Source organism: Brachypodium distachyon, chromosome 3 (genome assembly GCF_000005505.3).
Source record: "Brachypodium distachyon strain Bd21 chromosome 3, Brachypodium_distachyon_v3.0, whole genome shotgun sequence".
Classification (NCBI taxonomy): Eukaryota; Viridiplantae; Streptophyta; class Magnoliopsida; order Poales; family Poaceae; genus Brachypodium; species Brachypodium distachyon.
In genome coordinates, this window is record NC_016133.3 from 50,843,554 (window position 1) to 50,865,554 (window position 22,001).

Sequence of the window (22,001 nt, forward strand, 5' to 3'; positions counted from 1 at the left end):
TGAACGACTTAACAAACAATTAGGACCTAAATATGTGTTTTGAAAGATTAGGAACTAACTTGGCACCCTCGCGAAAGAATAGAAACCTGTGAATCTGGGATGCATTTTACTCCAGCCTTGATGAGATGGCAGCACATCGAAAGTGCAGTGCCAACTTTATTTTGACTAGGAAGGTAACATGTTATATCAAATGGTAGTTACGTCGTTAACCAAGAGAGTAAGTAGTTAGGGGATCATCAAGCCCCCACCCTGCCCAACATCGAGCGTTTAAGCATTTTCGACACAAGTGGCCTCTCAGGAGACAATGCTCAAAGGTTACACATTCTTCAAAAATTGCTACTGCCGCCCCAAAGGACCTGCCACCTTCCTTCATCACTTGGACTACCTTAGAATTGTATGAGTTTACAATCACCTGGTTGCAACCAAGGTGTCTAGCGAGTTGTAGCCAATGCAGCACACCGAACACATATGTCGATACAACATCCACAATGCGGAACTGCACGTGGCTCACTGCACTAATGAAGTAGTTGAAAGGGCATTTTTCCTCCTAAGTGTTTTGGTCTGGACTAATTGTGTTCCCGAGTGTCCATAGCTGAATAGAAGCAGCTTCTCCTTTGAAAAATAGATTGTTACGAATCTTTCGGATGTTCCAGGCAGCCAAAGCAAAAACCTCAAAGGATATGGGGCAAATTTATCTCTAATCGCAAGGAGAATCTCCACACGGTGAGCATCAACGGCCGATGAATGCCCAGCTCAATCCAGCACTTTGTACTAAATGGGCAGCATATAAAAAAGATGATCCAACTTTTCTTCTACCTCAGCATCACAAAGTACACATTTCAAATCTTCCCAATGTTAAAATGTTTCGTGCTAAGCATATTTCAAGTTCTCCTCCATCCCATATTAAGTGGCCCAAATTTTTCTAAATATGGACGTATCTATATACTAAAATACATCTATATGCATGTAGGGTTTCTTTGGATCGTAGGAATCCAAAAACATAAGAATAGAAAAAGTGTAGGATTGAAATGCCACATGCTGAAAACTACAGGAATAAAAGACATAGGAATTACTTGAAAGAAGTGTTTGGGTGATACATGGGAAAAACACAAGAATTTGGAGATTATATGGTACTTAATTGGAGCAAGAGAGGAGAGAGATAGAGAGAAGTTGCATTGAAACTTTCAAAGGAAAATTTCCAAGAGGTTAGACCTCATGCTTAGATTACTACAAAATTTGAAGGAAAACCTCCTATCCTATGGAATTCTTTTGGTGTCAATCCTATGATCCAACGGCTATGTATAGGAATTATTCCTTAGGGCTAGAACTCTCTAATTTTCCTCCAAAATTCTTTTGATCCAAAGGAGGCCGTAATATTTAGGCACCTATTATGGAACGGAGGTAGTATTAAGTCTATCATTCAATAGCAACCACGAGAAGGCTTTAATCTTCATACGAACTTTAGACATGATGCTTGATTCTTGCCATTTAGGGAAACACATAGGAAAAAGATATAGAGAATTTTCATAAAATATAAATTGGGATTGAGAACAATTGCTGGAGCACTCTTTTTATAACTTTTGAAAAACGGTTCAGATGTTAATAAAAACCATTTTAGGAGTCTCCTGAAATAGTTCCAAGATACTCTACGGGATCCGCTAACAATTAAATTCCACGCTAACCGTTCCTTATAACCTCAACCACCACTGTCCGACGCACGCGACGTGACAACCTCGAGCTCCCGTTCGAAAAAAAGAGAGAACAAATCAAACAAAAATCTCTAATAATTGCGTGGCGATAACAGCAACATATCGGCGTCCGCAGACTCCGCAGCACCCTCTCCCCACCACCAGTCCACCACCGGCAGGCCACGCGACCTACCAAATAAATCCTTCTCCTCTCCCAGATCCGTCCCCAATCCGATCAGACGCCTAGGGTTTCAACTTCCAAGTTTCTCCCCCAACCTCCCATCCTCTCCTCACGCGGCTGCCATTGACGCGTTAGCACACGAGCTCCTCCAGATCTGACCAATCCACCCCCAAATCCTCACTGACGCACCGTCAGAAACGGTGAAGAATTCGGACGCAAATCTGAAGCATCTTCGTCACTTAAGACCACACACGCATATATTTCTCCCCCTACCTGTTTCTATTTTATTTTCGTTTCGGACGCTTCATACGAACAAGATCTGCAAGCGGTTTGCAGATCCTATCTGTGTGAGAACTGAGAACCAGGCCTTTGCTTTTGGACGCACCGAACGAACTTTCGAGATCTGTTTGTTGTTTTGCTTGTTTCGAGAGAATGATCAAGTCGATGGTTTATTACGGGAACACCTCCATCGGGGAGGTGGAGTTGTGGCCCAAGGGCGAGACGAACTTGGGTGCGGCGTCTTGGGCGCGAGAGATTCGCGTGGACCGTCTTTCCCCGCCCAGCGAGCGGTGCGTGCCGCTCGTGGTGTTGCACACCGTAGCGGTTGGGGCTCGCTGCCTCGTCATGGAGTCCAGGCCGCTCAAGGCCGCCGACGAGCCACCACCGCCTCTTGTCGCCATGCACGCTGCTTGCCTCAGGGATAACAAGGTATATAAGTTTCCCTGACATAAAAAAAAGTGATCCGGATTTCAAAGCGTAAAAAGGATCAACGTGAACAGATGGAGGAATCTCTAATTATACATGGAAGGAATCTCTCTAATTTTACATTGGAAGTATAAGGAATCTGTAATTTTACATGAACACTGGTTGGAGGAATCTTTCTAATCTTACATGGACGAGTTTACCAGAACATAATCTTAACATAGTACTGTATGAATAAGTATGTTAATCTTACATGGACAAGTACCCTGGACCGGGATTTTTTGATAGGATGTGGACTTATGACAAAGAATGCCTTGATATTTGTTCATTGCTGATACCGACTCAAAGGAATCATTGTATACGATGTTCTGTGAACTTGGCTTGCTTTGAATTCAACTGTATCATCACAGAAATTGAATTTCAATTTGGCAAATTGCATTACTGAGTTCAGGGTCTTATGGCATGTGGAAAAGTGTTATTTTCTCTGATACTCATGGACTTAAAATGGATGGATGTCTTTTTTTGTCTGATACCCATGGACTTTAAATGGTTGGACATCACATCAGTTGCTAATTGCTACCATCTGTTGATCACACTAATTGAATTCGAACTTTGACTTTAAGTAGAAGTACAAGGATGTATAAACATACATATACAGTTGGTCTAACAAGTTGATTTACCATTGCTTTTGGTGCTGCTTGATTCTCACTGCAATAAACTTGGAAGAGAAGCTGCTAACTACTGATGTTTTTCATGCACCAAGATTTTTTTTTTTGATGTTTCAGTTTTGCAATGCATTTTATTCTGATTCAGTAAGCCATTTCTGTTGGTTTTTAAGTTACAGCTGTTGTTGTATTTCCATTCTTAGTTGGTGACTTAGAACCAAAGTTCTACCTTCTTTTAATTTCTTGCGCTCATGTTGCCTACGAACTTGATACCCTTTCTTCTTCATTTTCATTTTAGCAAAAAAACATTTAACACATATACTTCTATATTTAAATTATGTCTTTTCTTTGTTTGTTTGTGCTTGTAGACTGCAGTTGTTTCGCTAGGAGAGGAAGAATTGCATTTAGTGGCAATGACATCACGGAGAAACTTGATGAATCAAGCTTGTTTCTGGGGATATAAAGTGCCATTTGGTTTGTACAATTCTTGCTTGACCATGTTAAATCTTCGGTGCCTCGGTATTGTGTTTGACCTTGATGAGACATTGATTGTCGCCAATACCACACGGTCATTTGAGGACAGAATTGATTCACTTCAAAGAAAGCTGAATAATGAGACCGATCCACAGCGCATAAATGGTATGTTAGCAGAGATCAAGAGGTACCAAGATGATAAGTCTATCCTAAAGCAGTATATAGAAGGTGATCAGGTCTATGATGATGGAAAAATGTATAAAGTGCAACCTGAGATTGTTCCACCATTGTCTGATAACCGCCAATCATTGACACGTCCAGTTATAAGATTACAAGAGAAAAATATTATCTTGACAAGGATAAATCCTTCGGTATGTGATTTTACTTGAATTTGCTTGCCATATTTCAGTAAAATCACATCTTAATCTGCACTTAGATGCATGTAATTCCAGTTATGTTATGCCTAGTTTTTTTAACACATTAGGCCTGTTAAGAGTTTTATATTTGACATTTGTACTGCCTGGAATGCCATAGACCTGTTTCCGCGTGCTCTTGTTCTCTCTTTTGCTAACATGACATCAAAGTTTCTAGAGTTTGAGTACATTAAATGCTGGCAAAGCAATTAGTTTTTATCCTCAGTATGATGTACCTGCCTGATTATTGTCGTGAAAGAATCTCCAAAGCTGCTAGGCTAATGAATTTCTTTTTTTTTGGGGTAGATAAGAGATACCAGCGTTCTTGTTCGGTTAAGGCCAGCATGGGAGGATCTCCGAAGTTACTTGATTGCAAGAGGTCGCAAGCGTTTTGAGGTATATGTGTGTACAATGGCTGAGAGGGACTACGCTTTAGAAATGTGGAGATTGCTTGATCCGGACTCTAGATTGATAAACTCTGTTCAACTTAGTGACAGAATGGTGTGTGTAAAATCTGGTAAGTGAATTGTCTTGTTTCTGGACCAAGTACCTGAATAAGTTAGTACAGTATGATCTTTGAAATGCTATTGTAATCACAGGATGTGAAATGCAGCTTCAAAGGTTTCATTCTTGTTTATGCATGACTTATTATGGTTCGTTCTCGTTCCATCCTTTGAAGTTAAACCTTGTTTGTTGTCTCTAGGCTTAAGAAAGTCCTTGCTAAATGTTTTCCATGATGGATCTTGCCATCCTGGAATGGCACTCATAATTGATGACCGTCTGAAAGTTTGGGACGAGAAAGATCAATCTAGAGTTCATGTGGTTCCTGCTTTCACTCCATATTATGCACCTCAAGCAGAGGTAAAAATCATAGTAGATCTGCACCGATACAAAATCACCTTATTTTATGGTTACTAATGAATTTTTTTTTTCAACTTGTAGGCAAACTTTTCTATCCCAGTTCTGTGTGTTGCTAGAAATGTTGCATGCAATGTTAGGGGAGGTTTCTTCAAGTAAGATTGCTGTACTAATTGATATGATTTCAGTACCACTGTCATTGCATTCTCCACTATCAAACTAAGGCTACTCTAGGCTGCCATTTTCGGTTTTTTTACTTACACAGCAGCATAGGTTGTCTGGCTTCTTAACATCAAACTAAATGGTTCAATTGGCAGAGACTTTGATGAAGCCCTCTTACCAAGGATTAGTAATGTTGTTTATGAGGACGTAATACATGATATCCCATCAGCCCCAGATGTGGGCAATTATTTGATTTCAGAGGTGAGTCTGGTAAACCCTGATACGTGCATGTTTTTTTCACAACAATTAACAGTTCTACCCATCTTCATTAGGATGATAATGTTGGAGTAGTGAATGGGAATAGAGATTTGCTGGTGTTTGATGGTACGGCTGATGCTGAAGGTGAGAGGAGAATGAAGGTTGCAGTCTTCCCGCCTCTGTCTGAAATTTTGTTTGTGAATTTGTAAAATCACAAATTAATTCATTCATGAATAATTTTGGTCAGCTGCTATATTTGTCTAGTAAAAACGGTAGTGCAGTTGTTAAAAGTGTTCATGGGGAAAATCTAACTTGGCCCCTAAACTATTGGGATCATGGGGTGCTAGCTTGGATGATGATGTGTTCAACGTGGTGATCACTTTGGAAATTAAATGCACAATAATTTGGTTGCTTCCCTGCCTCTCACAACTGACCATCTCCCCCTCCTTCCCTCTCTCTCTCTCTATTGCATGCAAGGAGGCGACACCGTCTGCTGAATACTACTAGTAGTACTAGCTAGCTATGATCACCAACACCTACTTTTGCACTGCTTGCTTTAGCTAAGCAGGATCAAACAAACAGGAAAATTACATAAATTCATTTGGATAAGTGGTTCCCTTCTGTTAGCTTATATTTAAGGACACCTGGAAGCGTTATTTATGGCGGTAATGCCAATTTAGCCTGTTGTTGTTAGTGCTGCAATTTGCCAATTGATGGGTTCCATCAAGTCCACCTTGTATGAGCTCCCATAGGTGTTGTGCCTGCTGCCTAAAATTAATTTCAGCTGGAAGTACTTTGATCATGAACTGCTGGACAGTTAATAGAACCATTTTGCATCCAAATGTGAACTAAAAACTATCTGCAAATATCTTCACATGCTACTTTGCAGGAAAAATCTGTTTCTTCTGTTTTTTACTTATATCCAGCTTGACTATTTTCAGGAAGCATCTGGCGCTGGCAGTGCTTTAAATCCAATAGCAGCTAGCTTTGTGATGCCAGTAGCCCCTGGTCAAAATTTTGTTCCATCTTCAGTAGCACCATTTGCAACACCCCCTGGCATGATGCCTTTGATTAACAGTCTGGTTCCACAACCTCCATTCAGCCAACCAGTTGCTCAAGCAGGTCTCTTAGATCCACTGCAAGGTTCTCCAGCTAGAGAAGAGGGTGAAGTTCCTGAGTCTGAGTTAGATCCTGACACAAGGAGAAGGCTTCTCATATTGCAACATGGTCAAGACACAAGAGATCCTACACCTCCTCTTCCAGCAGTACCTCCTGTGCAAGTTCCAGTTCCTCCGGTGCAACCTAATGAAAACTGGTACCCTGTGGAGGATGGGATGAACCCAAATAATCTGAACAGGGGTACAACAGGATTTCCTGTAGAATCTGTAAAGCAACCGCCTCAACCATCTTACTTCCATGGTGGGGATAATAATCCCGTATCTTCTGATAGGTTTAACTATCAGAACCAGAGGTTTCCCCCTCAGGTAGGTGTTTCAGATGGAATTATTTTTATCTCTGTTTGGTAGTAAGACATTTACACCACTTGGTGAATTTGTTTGATTCAGCTAACACATGCTGAGGATGATCACATGCTTCAGAATCCTGCACCTCCAAGATTCAGATCGTTTCCTGGTACATATGTGCTCCCTTTCTGAATTTTTATGTTTGTGTTGAGGGCGATGCAGAGAATTGGGCTCTTATCATGTCTTAGCACTTGAGGTTATTATTTTTTGTGCGTGTGCATGGAATTTTCACGTTGTACTTCTCATACCCCTATATGTAATCAGTAGACCTTTGAAGCATTATGGATGTAGTAATTACTGATTAGACCTGCTAAAGACTAACTGGCTAGGGCGCATGAGGAAAGCCCAGGTTTGATAGCCATTCCTCTGCCGGTGTGGTCCGAGAGAACCAAGTCAAAGCCTAGAAAAACATTTCTCCATTTTTGTTATTTTATGAATAATATATTTGAATTATGTTCAGAATAAAACATTATTTTTCAAATTATTTTTTTGGGCTCTATCAGACTTAGCACTGTAAACTTTGGCCTTAGAATATGTGCTTGGCTGGGCCGGGCACTAACAGATCAACTAGTAACACGAACTTAATGGCAGGCAAGGCCTTGCATTTATCATTAAATCTTTTGCATATGATTTACTCAATTTTATTTTACAACAGAAATGAATAAATAGAATTTAAAGCTTGCTGCATTAACTTTTTGTTTAACACATGTTTTGGCTTGTTGTGTATTTATGTTATCTACTCTCTCCGTTCCTAAATTCTTGTCGTCGTTTAGGAACGGAGGGAGTATTTGACAATGAGTTTGTCTTGGCAATAAGGTTGATTATTCTTTAGGATGGATTGTTCTGAACTGTGTTTATGCTGTCGAGGAGAGGATCTAACAATTTGGCATATTCCATCAGGTCAGAGAAACAACCAGATTGAATCAGGACAAAACTTTGCGCGAAATGTAGGTACCTCTGTTGGAATACTAGAGGAGATTGCACCAAAGTCTGGATCGAAGGTAATTTTGAGTTATCAGTATTAATGCTCCTGATACCTTTTCTTGGCCATTCAGATTGGTGTTTCTTTTTTGTATATAGGTGGAATACAGGTCAACATTATGTGATACCACGGAACTACAGTTCTCTATTGAGGTGGGTTTGGATCTTCGGTTCATGGTTGGTATATTAAGGTTCTATTATTCATATTTGAATGAATTAGTCAAGTTTGTCACTTGAATTTAATCATTTTTAAGAGGATGAATTTTAGAAGTCTGGTCATAGCGTTGCGTAGATTCGTATAAAACATAGTTCTTTTGAGTGAGAGTAACCACTTCACCAATTGCCAAAATTTACTGTGGTATGCAATTCTCTTGACTTACCGAAGGAAAAATTCTGCTAAAGGAATCTTGTATTTTATTGTCTTTGTAGTGTTCTTGTCCATTCAGATTGGTGTTTCTTTTTTGTATCTTAAGCTTGCCTTATTTACCTTTTTTTTAATCTTTCGTGCCTCTTTCAGGTTTGGATAGTTGGAGAAAGAGTAGGCGAAGGCATTGGTGGTACAAGGAGAGAAGCACAGTGGCAAGCTGCAGAGATGTCTTTAAGAAATTTGGCTAGTAAGTTTATGTTGTGTTTCATATTGACACTAGTTTTTCCATTTTCTTGTCATGAATATAACAGTGTGTGATGTCATTGATGTTATGGCAACCGAGGGATTCATTTTAAATTTGGATTCTTTACATGTTACTCAGGGCATGCATATATATTCTACTGTTTGGAGTTGATTTTTCTCTTAGCTCCATCATATATCTTGTAACCTGTCACTGTGGGCATGTAACAAGTTACTTCCTCCGATCCATAATAAGTGTCTTGGATTTAGTTACTTCCTCAGATCGGAGGAAGTAAGTTGTACTAAATCCAAGACACTACTTTAGTACAAAATTGTACTAAATCCAAGACACTACTTTAGTACAAAATTGTACTAAATCCAAGACACTTATTATGGATCAGAGGGAGTACATCACTTACCTGATGGCGCTGGATAGTTTGTTTTCACCTTTGCACATGAATACTTTGCGATTTAATTTCTTTGGCGAACCTCTTGGTAGCGATTTCTTTCATTTATTCTATCGAAAGTGGCAGGATATCTCTAGTCCCGTTGTGCTTTGCACAACTTATGGGACAGTTTGACGTCATCGAAATGTTATACTGATTTGTTGTGTCAATTTTACTTGCAGATAAATACCTCTTGTCTGATCCAAATAAGATTACTGATGTGAATGAAAATGGTTTTGGTAGCAATCAAAACTTTTTTGGATACTCTGAAAGTAATAGGAACGATAGATTGCCAGTTGCGAGTACTTCAGAGGAATCCCGATTTATGAAAACAGGGGAGAATAATTCTAGGAAAACGGGAGGTTCTGTTGCTGCTCTTAAGGAACTTGTAAGTACACGCTTTGATTATTAGTCGTTTGACTCTCTGATCATAAAATCAGTAGTGTCTAAGATAAGTGGAAACGTATTGCAGTGCACGGTTGAGGGATACAACTTAGTTTTTCAAGCGCGGCCAAGTCCTCCAGATGGTTCAGTAAGCAAGGAAACTTATGCTCAGGTCTGTTAGCAGCTTCATTTCTTTGAGGGGTTTATCCTGATATATGTAGTTTTGACAATGCATACATTATTGTATAAAGTAAACACTTTTGTGATGTTATTTCCTGTGGAGAATGTGTGGTGTCCACTCCTTCATGAGTGTCGGATACACTTTGATAATGTGTGGCTGTATTGGTGTGGGTCTTGCCATGTAATTTTTTGTTGTGTACTGTTAAGGATGTCAGGCATTGTTTCATCTCTTGTTGCTTATTAGTTGTTGTACCGATTTACATGACTAACTGAAATCACTATTTAGTATGATTGGTTACGGTAGTACTTGTACATGCAGTAAATGGGGGGTGTCATTTTCATGTTGACATGAATCTGCAGCACGGCCTTTTTGATTCATTTAGCTGTAGAATTCAGTGTTTGAACAAACATAATGATCTTCTGGAGCATACATCAATTTCTTGACTTTTGTATTTTCAGGTAGAAGTTGGTGGGCAAACGCTTGGCAAAGGAGTTGGAATGACATGGGAAGAAGCTAAGCTTCAGGTTATACACCTCATGTTGAAGCATTTTTCCCTCTCTTTTTGATTCGGGTTATAAGTTAAGTTTTGATATTTATAGCTGTACATATGTTCCACGTTTATATTCTTGTTCCAAACAAACTGTACCATAGTCTTAGAAGTGGGGTTGACTGTTTTCAACACTTATTTTTTATGGTAAGCTTTAAGGCCGTGGGTTTCTACGATATATATGAGTGAGTATGAGCAGAAACATCAACTTTTGTTTGCATTTGAAGTGTGCATATGAGTGTGTCTTCAGCTTGGGTTTGGTTAGTTCACATGTTGTATACATGGATCAAGTTTTCACATGTTTGCCATTTTATAGGCTGCTGATGAGGCTCTTGTAACATTGAGATCCATGCTTGGTCAACTTGCTCAGAAACGGTCTGGTTCTCCCAGGTTTGTCCTTTTGCTTACTGTTTGGTTTTAGAATAAGCCCTTTTGCTTTTGATGTACTCCCTCCGATCCTAAATTGTTGTCGAAATATTACATGTATCTAGACGCTTTTTAAGAATAGATACATCTATATTTGGACAAATTTGAGTCAAGAATTTAGGATCAGAGGGAGTACATAGCTTATTGAACTTTATCTGATGTTAGATGACTTGCTGGACTTTTTTGCTTTTCCAATTTGGAAAATTCAGCTTTGCTAACTAGAAATTGCATCTATGGTCCACATTTCGTTAAATTTCGTTGCTTACAAAGTACTATGCAAGTGAAGTAACTAGAAATTGTTACCAGTTATATATTCCATTCTCTGAGCTCTGTGCCAGTGCATAACTGAGCTCAATCAAATTCCTTCCAAAGACACTTTTGGGAAGGAATAGAAGATTTAAGTCTTCATGAGCTTTGAGCGTGATTATAGTCTTATGGTAGTTGTGTGCTGACTGCTGAGGCCTAGAAAATGTAGAGGAAAGATTTGTTGCACCTTAGCTTACTCATGTAAGTAACGATCATGACATGCTCCGATCACTGTTCTGATATGGTGATTGTTGATAGAAGTAGTTTTCGCAGATTTTCTGTTAAGTGTTGGTTACATTTTCTTTCGTTGCTTAGTCTCACCTATATGCATTATGTGCTTCTTGTTTTTGTTATCTTTAAATATGCGCTATTTCTCCACAGGTCATTGGCACCCAATTTTAGTAAGCGCTTCAAGTCAGATTTCCCGCGAGCAGTGCAAAGGGCTCCATATGGTAGATATTCCAGGATCGAAGGCCATGTTCCTTGAGGGAAGTTTCACAGAAACAATCTGCCTGGGCATGATTGAAAATCCAGGATCAGAAGGTTTTCTCGAGCAGAGTTTTGCAGAAACGATGTGTCTGGACATTGGGCCTTTGAGTTAGAAGAGACCCATCATCTTTGCAGAGCAAATTCTGTGATCTGGTGAACTCCCGAGGGCTTTCTCACTGGCTACCGGAGAAAAGTGGTTTCCCAATCCAAGAAATCACGAGGAATCGTGCGGGACTTTATGCAGACCGACATGCCTGTGAATCTTCCCCCGTGGTACCTGTGGATCAGCAAATTTAAAGTATATAAATCAGGGTTGGTGCTGCCACGGTTCCGCATGGTGGAGTTGCGACAAAATCTTAACTGATCGTTGTATAAGGTTGTACATCGTGGTTGTTTTTTAGAGAGAGAAGATCCAGGTTGTAGTTGTAAGCACCCAATTGATGTTGTAGGTTGTTGTTATTGGAGTATGCACGACAGTGTAGCTGGCGACAAAATCATGAGCTTGTGATAGGAGGCATCACTGTAATTTATGTTTCTAGGTTCTATGGAGATCTATCGCAGTCGATCAAAAATCCAAAAGAGGAACAACAGACAGCAACAACCGGTCAAAACAAAGAAAAAAAGAAAGCAACTGAGAACAACCGGTCGGCAAGCAGTCACGGTGTGGCCGGGAAAAAGCTGCCGAAACGAAAGGAACACGCGCACACATATCAGCCGCCCAATAAGGGAGTACGGAGGCGATGAACGGCCATCGGTGCCCGACAGGCAAAAATAACTAAACCGGTCATCAACTCGCCCACCAAAAAAGAGCCTGGCATCCAAGCCATACATGAACTGAGCGTGAGAAATTTACGGGATTTATTAGAGAGGTTGTGTCAGAGCATTTCTAGCAGATCCCGTATATGGGCGATCGAACTCGGTTTACGGATTTGGCCAAAACAAGATCCGAATAGATACTACGGATTGGACTGGCTCGAAAAAAAAAGTTTGGGGCGCTGAAGCCCCTCCTGAGCCACATATATCTACGGCTCTGAGGGGACGGTTTCGGTATCAAATTTGAAACCCTCTGCCTCCCCCTCCGCCGCCAAAAAACTCTATCTTCCCTCCGCCTCCCCTTTGCCCATCTCCCCAAAAATGGAGTATCCTGTGAACTCCAGCTTAGGCTCGGGGTGCGTCATGGCAGACTGACGGGTTCGTCCGAAGGCCGCGAAAGCCCGCCCGTGTCCGCTCCGAGGCGGCGGCAAGCGCGGGGCCCGCCACCAAAGCAATTGGGCAGGCCTCGCCTCCTGCTTGCCGGAAACCCTAGCCTGACAAGTGGAGGTCGCTGCCCAAATCAACGAGGCGGGGAGCTCCCGCCGGGAGGACGTGGCGGGAGCCCCCTCTTCGGGATCTGCCACCGCACCGTCTCGCCATGGAGGCCGTCGAGAAGGACGAGGACACCTTCTACAACAATGCGGTCGCCGATTCCATCAAGACCACGAAGGAAGATGAGGAGCGCCGCTGGCGACAAGTATGCCGCCGACTTGTCCACCGCCCTCTGCCGGTCAGAGGATGACGTGGGAGCACGAGACGGAGATGCAGGTGTACTGCCTCTACTCCGATTTCGAGTAGGCCGGGCGGCGGCGAGAAGCCTCCCACCTCCCACGGAGGAGCAATTTTGGTTTTGTCGATGAACCACTCCTCGTAATATTAGGATGTATTAACTGTAGTTCGAAGCATGTGCGAACTGCTTATAATCGTATTTAGATCATGTGTTAATTATGAAGTTTATATGTATGAACTTGGATGCTTGTTATGAGAATCGACGCGTGAATCGTTCTCGTTATCCATTTTCAAGTTTGCGGATTGGGTTTTCAGCATTTGTTCTTCCCGACACCAAAAGGTATGTTCGCCGGTATACAAGATCTGGTAGAAATGCTCTTAGGTCTAAATATCAACGTCCCTCGATCTGCAATGAAAAGCCGCTAACTTGTCTGGTTGCGTTGAAACCTACAGACGGTCATTTCGCACACAAATCATACAGTTGTTTGTCAATTGTCAGCAATGCAATACTCCTATGATCTTACCAACTCGCAACAGTACGAATTTCGTATTGCTGATCGAGCACGTAGCTACTTGCGCGTACGCGGTACGCCTACCTGGGAACAATTTCGCTGCAAGTGACCGAGCCAGAATTTGCACTGCTAGTGGTAGGAATTGCTGCCGTCGGCCATCTCGCCCTCAACGAACCAGCTGACAAGCTCACGCCAGGACAGACTGGTTCCGCTTCCGCGCAGCCCAAATGATCAGTGGGCCGCGTCTCCAGCTTCCAGAACGTGTCGGGCCATGACAGCATCTTCACCACCTGGCTCATCGTCGGCCGGCCGGCCGGCGCCGCCTGCGTGCACGCCAGGCCTACCTTGGCGTACCTGAGCACCTCCGCCTCCGGGCAGTCGTCCTTGATGCTCGCGTCCACCATCTCCAGCAGCCTGTCCTCTTGGTACAGCAGCCATGCCTGCAATGCAATGCAAGAACAACAAAGATGGCAACCAGATCACAGATTGAGCTTGCTGGAGGGAAAATTATGGCTGTGTCATGTGTGCATCGATCGATGCAGAAGGCGTACTCCTTCCTTTTCAAAAAAGGCCGGAGGGAAAATGAAACCTGACCTGCCGGACGAGGAACGTGTCTGACGGGCCGATTGTTTGGGGGACCCTCTGCCCGCTGATGATCTCGAGAACGAGGACCCCGAAGCTGTACACGTCGGCCTTCTTCGTCAGCTGCCCGTGCACAAAGTACTCAGGCGCCAGGTAGCCACTGCAGAGGGGTAATCAAGGTTGATGTTTCAGAGACATCGACTGATCTTGGCTTAGACTTAGAAACGGCTTACCTACGTCGTTCCGACCACGCGTGTGCTGATATGAGTGATGTTATCTGGGAATAGCTTGGCCAAGCCGAAGTCTGCAATTTTCGGGACGAAATTTCTGTCTAGAAGAACGTTGCTAGCTTTGATGTCTCTGTGCACGATGCTTGGCTCGTGCTCTTCGTGGAGGAAGCTCAGCCCCCTGGCCGTGCCTATACAGATGTCCGACCTTACGCTCCATGGGAGATTTGCTGCTCCACTCGGTGAACCCAAAGCTGAAAGAGATCTAAAGCTAAGCTAAAATATGTACAGATGAGAGGAGAGTACGCTCGGAGAGGTGGAGTACGGATCAGAACTCACCTTTCAGTGCGTGATCGAGGCTGTTGTTCTCGGCGTATTCATAGACAAGGACCCTGTTTTGCTTCTGGACACAGCAGCCCAGCAACCTGACAAGGTTTGCATGCTTAGCTTCAGTGAGGCTCTCGATTTCAGTTAGGAATTCCTCTATCCCTTGTTTGGATTCAGAAGAAAGAACCTTTGCCGCAAATGCAGTGCCATCTACAAAGATACCCTGCATGTGCCACGGGAAAAAGACGGACTAAGATAAAGTAGTGCCTCTTGTTCGCATGATTCCTTGCTCGAGGAAGGGTCATAGACTCATAGTCCAGTGTTTAAAGTTTAAACGAACATGAGCCAATTCCAAGAGGTAAAATTAAATACCTTGTATACAGTTCCAAAACCGCCTCTGCCTAGCTTATTAGTGCGTTCGAAATTGTTCGTTGCTCTTTTGATCTGTTTGTAGGAGAAAAACTGGATACTTTTCGTCCTTAAAAGTCCTGTTCAGAACAAAAAAAAGAAGAAGAGAACAATCTGAGTCAGTTTTTGAATTCAAAACCTGCGAGCATGCCAACAAATTGGACAGCTAGGTCATGATTCGGATCTTCAAGCTATCATTACCAGATGTAAAGCGGTATCATAACCACCATGATCCCTAGGAAAGAGCTCACATTCTAATTAAATACTCCTACTACTTGACACGGTAAACACCGCGAAACAAAAGACATTTGGTTTACCTTTGATGTCTTCCTCGGATCTGCAAAGGCATCTCTTTATCATCGCCATATTCTTAGCTAGATCAGCATGTACCTTGGAGACTAGGAGAACTAACCTGCACACACAGGAAGGAACACAGAGAAATACACCGAAGCCAAAGATTGGATCAAGTTCTTGCAGCGGGAGGAACAAGGATTCCAGGAGAGAGCATTAAATCTGTTAAAAAATTAGGTAATTTCGATGAATATTTAATCCAGAAGGACAGTGTGTAAAACATGTAGCACATTATATCATGCAAACTAGACAAATTAAATAGCAACACACAGCAATAAAACTCATCTAATTTCACGGCATGAATAATAGAACTACTAATCAAAATCAACAAGAAAGAGCAGATTACGTACGGTGCTGTGCTCTTTTCTTGTGTTTGTTTGTTGAGGTCGGTGACGAGTCCGGTGGCGTCGATGTTCACGCCGGCAGCAGCAGCAGCCTTGACTACCTCCTGAGCAGCGGCCAGTGCCTGCGCTTGCGCCTGTGCAGCAGCAGTTGCCTGGGCTTGGAGTTGGGCAGCCTGCTGCTGTGCTTGGAGTTGTGCAGCCTGCTGCTGCTGAGCTAGAGCGGCAGCCTGAGCCGCGGGATCTCCGAGGTCGTCGGCCATTGGTGATGAAGATGCCGATGAAACAGAGACGTGAAGAAGCGAGCAGTCGCGTGAGAACGCTCCCCAAAAACCTTATCGACCGTCTCCCGGGCAGGATCTCGAAGGTCGGGGTTCCGGAGGCCTGCTCTCCCGGCGATCTGTGCACGCAATCGACGGGATGGAGTAGCAGTTGGCGGCGAAACAACGAGATTGGATTGTGGGCGTGACGGCTAGGGTTTTTGCGTCGTCCGTCCGGAGGCTGGGGTAGTCTTATTATATAGGCACGCAGGCGGACTTCGGTTCGGTTTAGGAAACCAAAACCGACTCCGCAATTATCGGGATTTGTTACGCGTCCGCAACGGATTCCGACTGTCAAAAAGATAAGCACGACCCGGGATGGCTCGAACTCGAACTCGAACTCGAACTCGATCCACGAAACGCGGCGCGCGCGCGCGTCGTGACGAGGCGAGCGGAGGAGGAGGAGGAGGAGCGCGAGTAGGGATTTCCCTTGCTCACTTGCTCAAGAGGTGAGAACCAACATTCCTTATATATCGGTCCAACTCCCCCTAAACTAGCAATGTGGGACTATTCCCACTTTCTCATCCCACTACATGAATGGGCTTTTGAGATTTTTCAGGAATTAATTTCAGATTGGGCCTTAGGCCTAACCCAAAATTCCAACAATCCCTCACAATATCTCATAAGCACATAAAATTACCGTTGATCCAAAACTCTGTTTTTGATATACCAGCGTTTCAGTGGAGACCGGTTAAGGTTGAACATCTACCTAAACAAATTGTTTCACTCACGCACAACTGAACAATGGACAAACCTTGAATTGTCAGTTTTCTGTGTTAGAGCTTCACTAAATTGTTGTCTGGTACTGGGCTGCCGAATGCTACCCCGCAGTGTGGAGCATATAAGTCATTCTCCAGGCCTTTTCATGAGCTTACTAGAGACCACCCAAATCTCATAGACTGCGACCAACAGTCAGGCTCATATAGGTGTGTTATTTAGAGACTACTCTGTACGACAGTATCTCCCTTGCAAATTAATGCAACGCGTTAGAACACATTAAGTTAAACAACCTACCATACAGTACACGAGAGTAATGCATCGTCAACGAAGTAGGATAAAGAATGTACACTCTCCTCAGTTATCCAATGACTTGTTTCCCAAGTCCTAATTCACGGGATCTCCGATCACATAGGTTGGTTTACCGCCATGGTAACTCACGTGGGTCGCAATCACATCTCCCTTGATGCAGATTCTATCACATTCCTTGATAGACCCTTTGTAAAGGGATCTGCCAGATTTTTAGCCGTTGGGATATATCCCAATCCTATTATTCCGGAGTTTCTCATTGCTCTGACAGATTTCAGACGTCTCCTGACGTGTCTTGATGACTTCATGTTATCTTTAGAACTGTTCACTTTGACTATCACAGTTTGATTGTCACAGTTCATAAGAATCGCCGGTATTGGTTTTTCAACAATCGGCAAGTCCATCAAGAGCTCACGAAGCCAGTCGGCTTTAACTGTGGATGTATCTAATGCTGAAAGTTTTGCTTCCATTGTTGATCTGGTTAAGATCGTTTGCTTGCAAGACTTCCATGAAACAACGCCCCCTCCGAGTGTGAACACATATCCACTCGTGGCCTTTAGCTCGTCAACATCAGATATCCAGTTTGAATCACTATAACCCTCAAGTACCTTGGGGTACCCAGTATAGTGTATACCATAGCCCATTGTGCCCTTTAGATAGCGCATGACCCTCTCGAGTGCATTCCAATGATCATCTCCCGGATTCTTATTGAACCGACTCAGTTTGCTCACAGCAAAAGAGATGTCAGGTCTAGTTGCGCTAGCCAAATACATGAGTGAACCAATAACCTGAGAATATCTCAGTTGGTCTCTTCCAATTCTGTGATTCTTTCGAAGTAGAACGCTTGGATCATAAGGAGTTGGAGAAGGTTTACAATCAGCATATCCGAAACGACTCAAGATCTTCTCCACATAGTGAGATTGCACCAAAGTGATCTCACCATTGTCGCCTCTCACGAGCTTGATGTTCAGAATAACATCAGCTACACCAAGGTCTTTCATGTCAAAGCACTTCGACAAGAAAGTCTTAACCTCTTCAATCACTTTGAGGTTAGTCCCAAATATTAGTATGTCATCGACATACAAGCAAAGTATAACTCCCTCTCCCCCACCATGGCGGTAGTATACACATTTGTCAGCTTCGTTTACAACAAAGCCGGCAGATGTTAAAGTTTTGTCAAACTTCTCATGCCATTGCTTAGAAGCTTGTTTCAGGCCATATAGAGACTTTAATAACTTACACACTTTGCCTTCATGACCCTTTATTACAAATCCATCTGGCTGGTTCATGTAAATTTCCTCGTCCAACTCTCCGTTAAGGAAAGCTGTCTTAACGTCCATTTGATGGACGATCAGACCATATGAGGCAGCCAGTGATAGTAATACTCTGATTGTGGTCAATCGAGCTACAGGTGAGTAAGTATCAAAGAAATCTTCACCTTCTTTCTGGGTAAAACCCTTGGCCACAAGTCGCGCCTTGTACTTCTCAATAGTACCATCAGGCCTAAGCTTTTTCTTGAATATCCACTTGCATCCTACAGGTTTGCACCCGTACGGACGGTCAACGACCTCCCACGTACCATTAGCCATGATAGAATCCATTTCACTACGAATGGCTTCCTTCCAATAGTCTGCATCCGGAGATGCAAAGGCCTCATCAATGGTTTTAGGGGTGTCATCTACAAGGTACACAATGAAATCATCACCAAAAGATTTAATAATCCTTTGTCGCTTACCCCTAAGAGGGGCTTCATTGTCATACTCCTCAGGAATCTCATCGCGTGTTTGTTCAAGATTTTCCACTGGGATGGCGGGTTCAGGAGTTACACCATGATCCTGATGTTCCTCTGAACTGACGGGTTCAGCAGGTACATCATGATCCTCTCTAGATGTGCTATGCATATCTCTCATGGGAAATATGTCCTCAAAAAATGTAGCATCCCTGGACTCCATTGTACCGACGCTCATGTCAGGTACTCCAGAATTTACAACCAAGAATCTATAGCCGACACTTCGAAATGCGTAGCCAATAAAGACACAATCAACCGTTTTTGGTCCAAGCTTACGTTTCTTGGTGATTGGCACATTGACTTTCGCCAAACAGCCCCAAGTCCGTAAGTAAGAAAGTGTGAGTCTCTTCTTTTTCCATAGCTCGTATGGGGTGACTTCTTTATCTTTTGTAGGAACACGACTTAGGACATGACACGAAGTCAATAGCGCCTCCCCCCACCATGCCTTGGATAAACCAGCAGTGTCTAACATGGCGTTGACCAAGTCAGTCAGCGTGCGGTTTTTCCTCTCAGCAACCCTGTTTGACTGGGGCGAATAGGGAGGCGTCCTCTCATGGACTATGCCATGTTCCTCACAAAATGAATTAAACTCACTGGAGAAGTATTCTCCACCGCGGTCAGACCGCAAACGTTTAATTTTCTTCTCAAGTTGATTCTCTGCTTCAGCTTTATAGATCTTAAAATAATGCAATGCTTCATCCTTTGATTTTAATAAATACACATAACAGAATCTAGTCGCATCATCAATGAAAGACATAAAGTAACGTTTTCCACCTTTGGTTAATACACCGTTCATCTCACAAAGATCAGAATGTATAAGCTTTAACGGTGCTAGGTTCCTTTCCTCAGCAGCCTTGCGAGGCTGCTTCGCTTGCACACAAGCTTGGCACTTCGAACTTTTAGCCACAATGATTTTAGGGATTAAACTCAGATTTGCTAATCGCGTCATGCAACCAAAATTAATGTGACAAAGTCGTGAATGCCAAACATTAGACTCGTTATTAATAGAATTGACGCTGTTCACGACCTTATTACAAAAATCCGAAAGGGATAAACGGAACAAACCTCCGCACTCATAACCTTTACCAATAAATTGTCCATACTTAGACACGATAACTTTATTGGACTCAAACACTAACTTAAATCCGTCCTTGCAAAGGAGGGATCCACTAACAAGATTCTTCTGAATGGAGGGCACATGCTGCACGTTCCTCAGCTGCACGATCTTTCCCGAAGTAAACTTCAGATCCACCATGCCAACACCATGAACAGAAGCATGGGCGCCGTTCCCCATCATCACTGAGGAGCTGATGGCCTGATATGAAGAAAACAAGGAAATATCAGCACAAACATGAATAGTTGCGCCTGTATCGACCCACCAATCGGTGGACTGACATACAGAAAATATAGTAAATAAATTACCATACCTGCCTGCATCTTCATTGTTGCCAATGGTCAAATTAGCAAACTTTTGCCAAATCTGTCCTCCTTTGCGCTCCTTGCAGTTACTCGCCCAATGGCCAAGTCCTCCACACACAAAGCAAGGATCCTTGTCCTTGTTGCCTCCTTTCTTTTTCTTCTTGAAAGTGGTAGTGTTCTTTGGACCAGCATTATTGAATGCCTTTCCCTTTCCCTTGTTGTTACTGTTGTTGTGGTTGTTCCTCTGAACCATGTTGGCAGTGGACGTACCCTCTTGTGTGTTGCCTTTGGGGCCAGCATCTTTTGCTCTCGCCTTCTCCTGAACATCAACAGTCCCAATCAGGTTCTCCACAGAGATTTCTTGTCTCTTGTGTTTTAGTGAAGTAGCAAAGTTCCTCCACGAGGGAGGAAGCTTGGCGATGATGCCCCCGGCGACAAACTTGTCGGGTAGTGGACACTTGAATTGCTCAAGTTCCTTAGCCATAGTCAATAACTCATGAGCTTGTTCCACTACAGATCGGTTTGCAACCACCTTATAGTCAAAGAACTGCTCCATGACGTACAGCTCACTGCCAGCGTCAGATGCGCCAAACTTGGCATCGAGCGCATCCCACAACTCTTTGGCATCCTGATAGTGCAGATAAGCATCAACGAGCTTATCTCCCAGCACACTACAGATCGCACCAACGACTACAACACAAGCCTCAACATACAACTGCTGAGAAGCAATTGTTTGAGTCTTCCCGTGTTGTACCGCCCACCATGCGCCCATAGCCACGAGCCACATATGACATTTATATTGCCACCTCTTAAAGTGCAGTCCAGTAAACACAGGTGGTTTCAATGCGACAGCAAATTGAGACATCGAAAATTGCCTACACGCATAAGGTTTTTGGATTGTTGAAAAATTAGGTAATTTCGATGAATATTTAATCCAGAAGGACAGTGTGTAAAACATGTAGCACATTATATCATGCAAACTAGACAAATTAAATAGCAACACACAGCAATAAAACTCATCTAATTTCACGGCATGAATAATAGAACTACTAATCAAAATCAACAAGAAAGAGCAGATTACGTACGGTGCTGTGCTCTTTTCTTGTGTTTGTTTGTTGAGGTCGGTGACGAGTCCGGTGGCGTCGATGTTCACGCCGGCAGCAGCAGCAGCCTTGACTACCTCCTGAGCAGCGGCCAGTGCCTGCGCTTGCGCCTGTGCAGCAGCAGTTGCCTGGGCTTGGAGTTGGGCAGCCTGCTGCTGTGCTTGGAGTTGTGCAGCCTGCTGCTGCTGAGCTAGAGCGGCAGCCTGAGCCGCGGGATCTCCGAGGTCGTCGGCCATTGGTGATGAAGATGCCGATGAAACAGAGACGTGAAGAAGCGAGCAGTCGCGTGAGAACGCTCCCCAAAAACCTTATCGACCGTCTCCCGGGCAGGATCTCGAAGGTCGGGGTTCCGGAGGCCTGCTCTCCCGGCGATCTGTGCACGCAATCGACGGGATGGAGTAGCAGTTGGCGGCGAAACAACGAGATTGGATCGTGGGCGTGACGGCTAGGGTTTTTGCGTCGTCCGTCCGGAGGCCGGGGTAGTCTTATTATATAGGCACGCATGCGGACTTCGGTTTAGGAACCCAAAACCGACTCCACAATTATCGGGATTTGTTACGCGTCCGCAACGGATTCCGACTGCGAACTCGAACTCGAACTCGATCCACGAAACGCGGCGCGCGCGCGCGTCGCGTCATGATATATTGCTCACTTGCTCACTTGCTCAAGAGGTGAGAACCAACATTCCTTATATATTGGTCCAACTCCCCCTAAACTAGCAATGTGGGACTATTCCCACTTCCTCATCCCACTACATGAATGG

The 22,001-nt window shown here is 43.5% G+C and overlaps 2 protein-coding genes across 4 annotated transcripts; one reads left to right on the plus strand and one right to left on the minus strand.

Annotated features, from left to right (window-relative positions):
- Positions 1-1,830: 1,830 nt before the first annotated feature.
- Positions 1,831-11,854, plus strand: LOC100827987 (RNA polymerase II C-terminal domain phosphatase-like 1). Of its 3 annotated transcripts, XM_003569910.4 has the most exons (17): positions 1,831-2,577; positions 3,605-4,081; positions 4,430-4,640; positions 4,827-4,984; positions 5,066-5,136; positions 5,299-5,404; positions 5,476-5,562; positions 6,343-6,885; positions 6,967-7,033; positions 7,825-7,925; positions 8,005-8,058; positions 8,423-8,519; positions 9,141-9,346; positions 9,431-9,514; positions 9,982-10,047; positions 10,387-10,460; positions 11,184-11,854. In XM_003569910.4, the coding sequence occupies exons 1-17, from the start codon at positions 2,302-2,304 to the stop codon at positions 11,287-11,289; spliced, it is 2,784 nt and encodes a 927-aa protein (XP_003569958.1). In that variant the 5' UTR covers positions 1,831-2,301; the 3' UTR covers positions 11,290-11,854. The 3 variants fall into 3 exon arrangements, with proteins under 3 accessions (XP_003569958.1, XP_010235762.1, XP_010235763.1); XM_010237460.3 differs by lacking the exon at positions 5,476-5,562; XM_010237461.3 differs by lacking the exon at positions 1,831-2,577 and having other exon boundaries at positions 3,736-3,875.
- Positions 11,855-11,985: 131 nt separating this feature from the next.
- On the minus strand, positions 11,986-15,255 carry LOC100824612 (putative serine/threonine-protein kinase). The gene is made up of 6 exons (XM_024460812.1): positions 15,207-15,255; positions 14,854-14,969; positions 14,490-14,704; positions 14,165-14,392; positions 13,940-14,087; positions 11,986-13,785 (listed from the first exon to the last, which is right to left on the minus strand). Exons 1-6 carry the CDS (start codon positions 15,253-15,255, stop codon positions 13,426-13,428), a joined length of 1,116 nt encoding a protein of 371 aa, XP_024316580.1. The 3' UTR covers positions 11,986-13,425.
- Positions 15,256-22,001: the final 6,746 nt, after the last annotated feature.

Coding starts and splice junctions, on each gene's coding strand:
- LOC100827987 (XM_003569910.4), top strand. CDS start 2,302: ATGATCAAGTCGATGGTTTATTACGGGAACACCTCCATCGGGGAGGTG. Junction 5,405..5,475: donor GCAATTATTTGATTTCAGAG/GTGAGTCTGGTA, acceptor CATCTTCATTAG/GATGATAATGTTGGAGTAGT. Junction 10,461..11,183: donor AAACGGTCTGGTTCTCCCAG/GTTTGTCCTTTT, acceptor ATTTCTCCACAG/GTCATTGGCACCCAATTTTA.
- LOC100824612 (XM_024460812.1), bottom strand. CDS start 15,255: ATGGCGATGATAAAGAGATGCCTTTGCAGATCCGAGGAAGACATCAAA. Junction 14,705..14,853: donor GTTTTGGAACTGTATACAAG/GTATTTAATTTT, acceptor TGGCACATGCAG/GGTATCTTTGTAGATGGCAC. Junction 14,088..14,164: donor ACACGCGTGGTCGGAACGAC/GTAGGTAAGCCG, acceptor ACCCCTCTGCAG/TGGCTACCTGGCGCCTGAGT.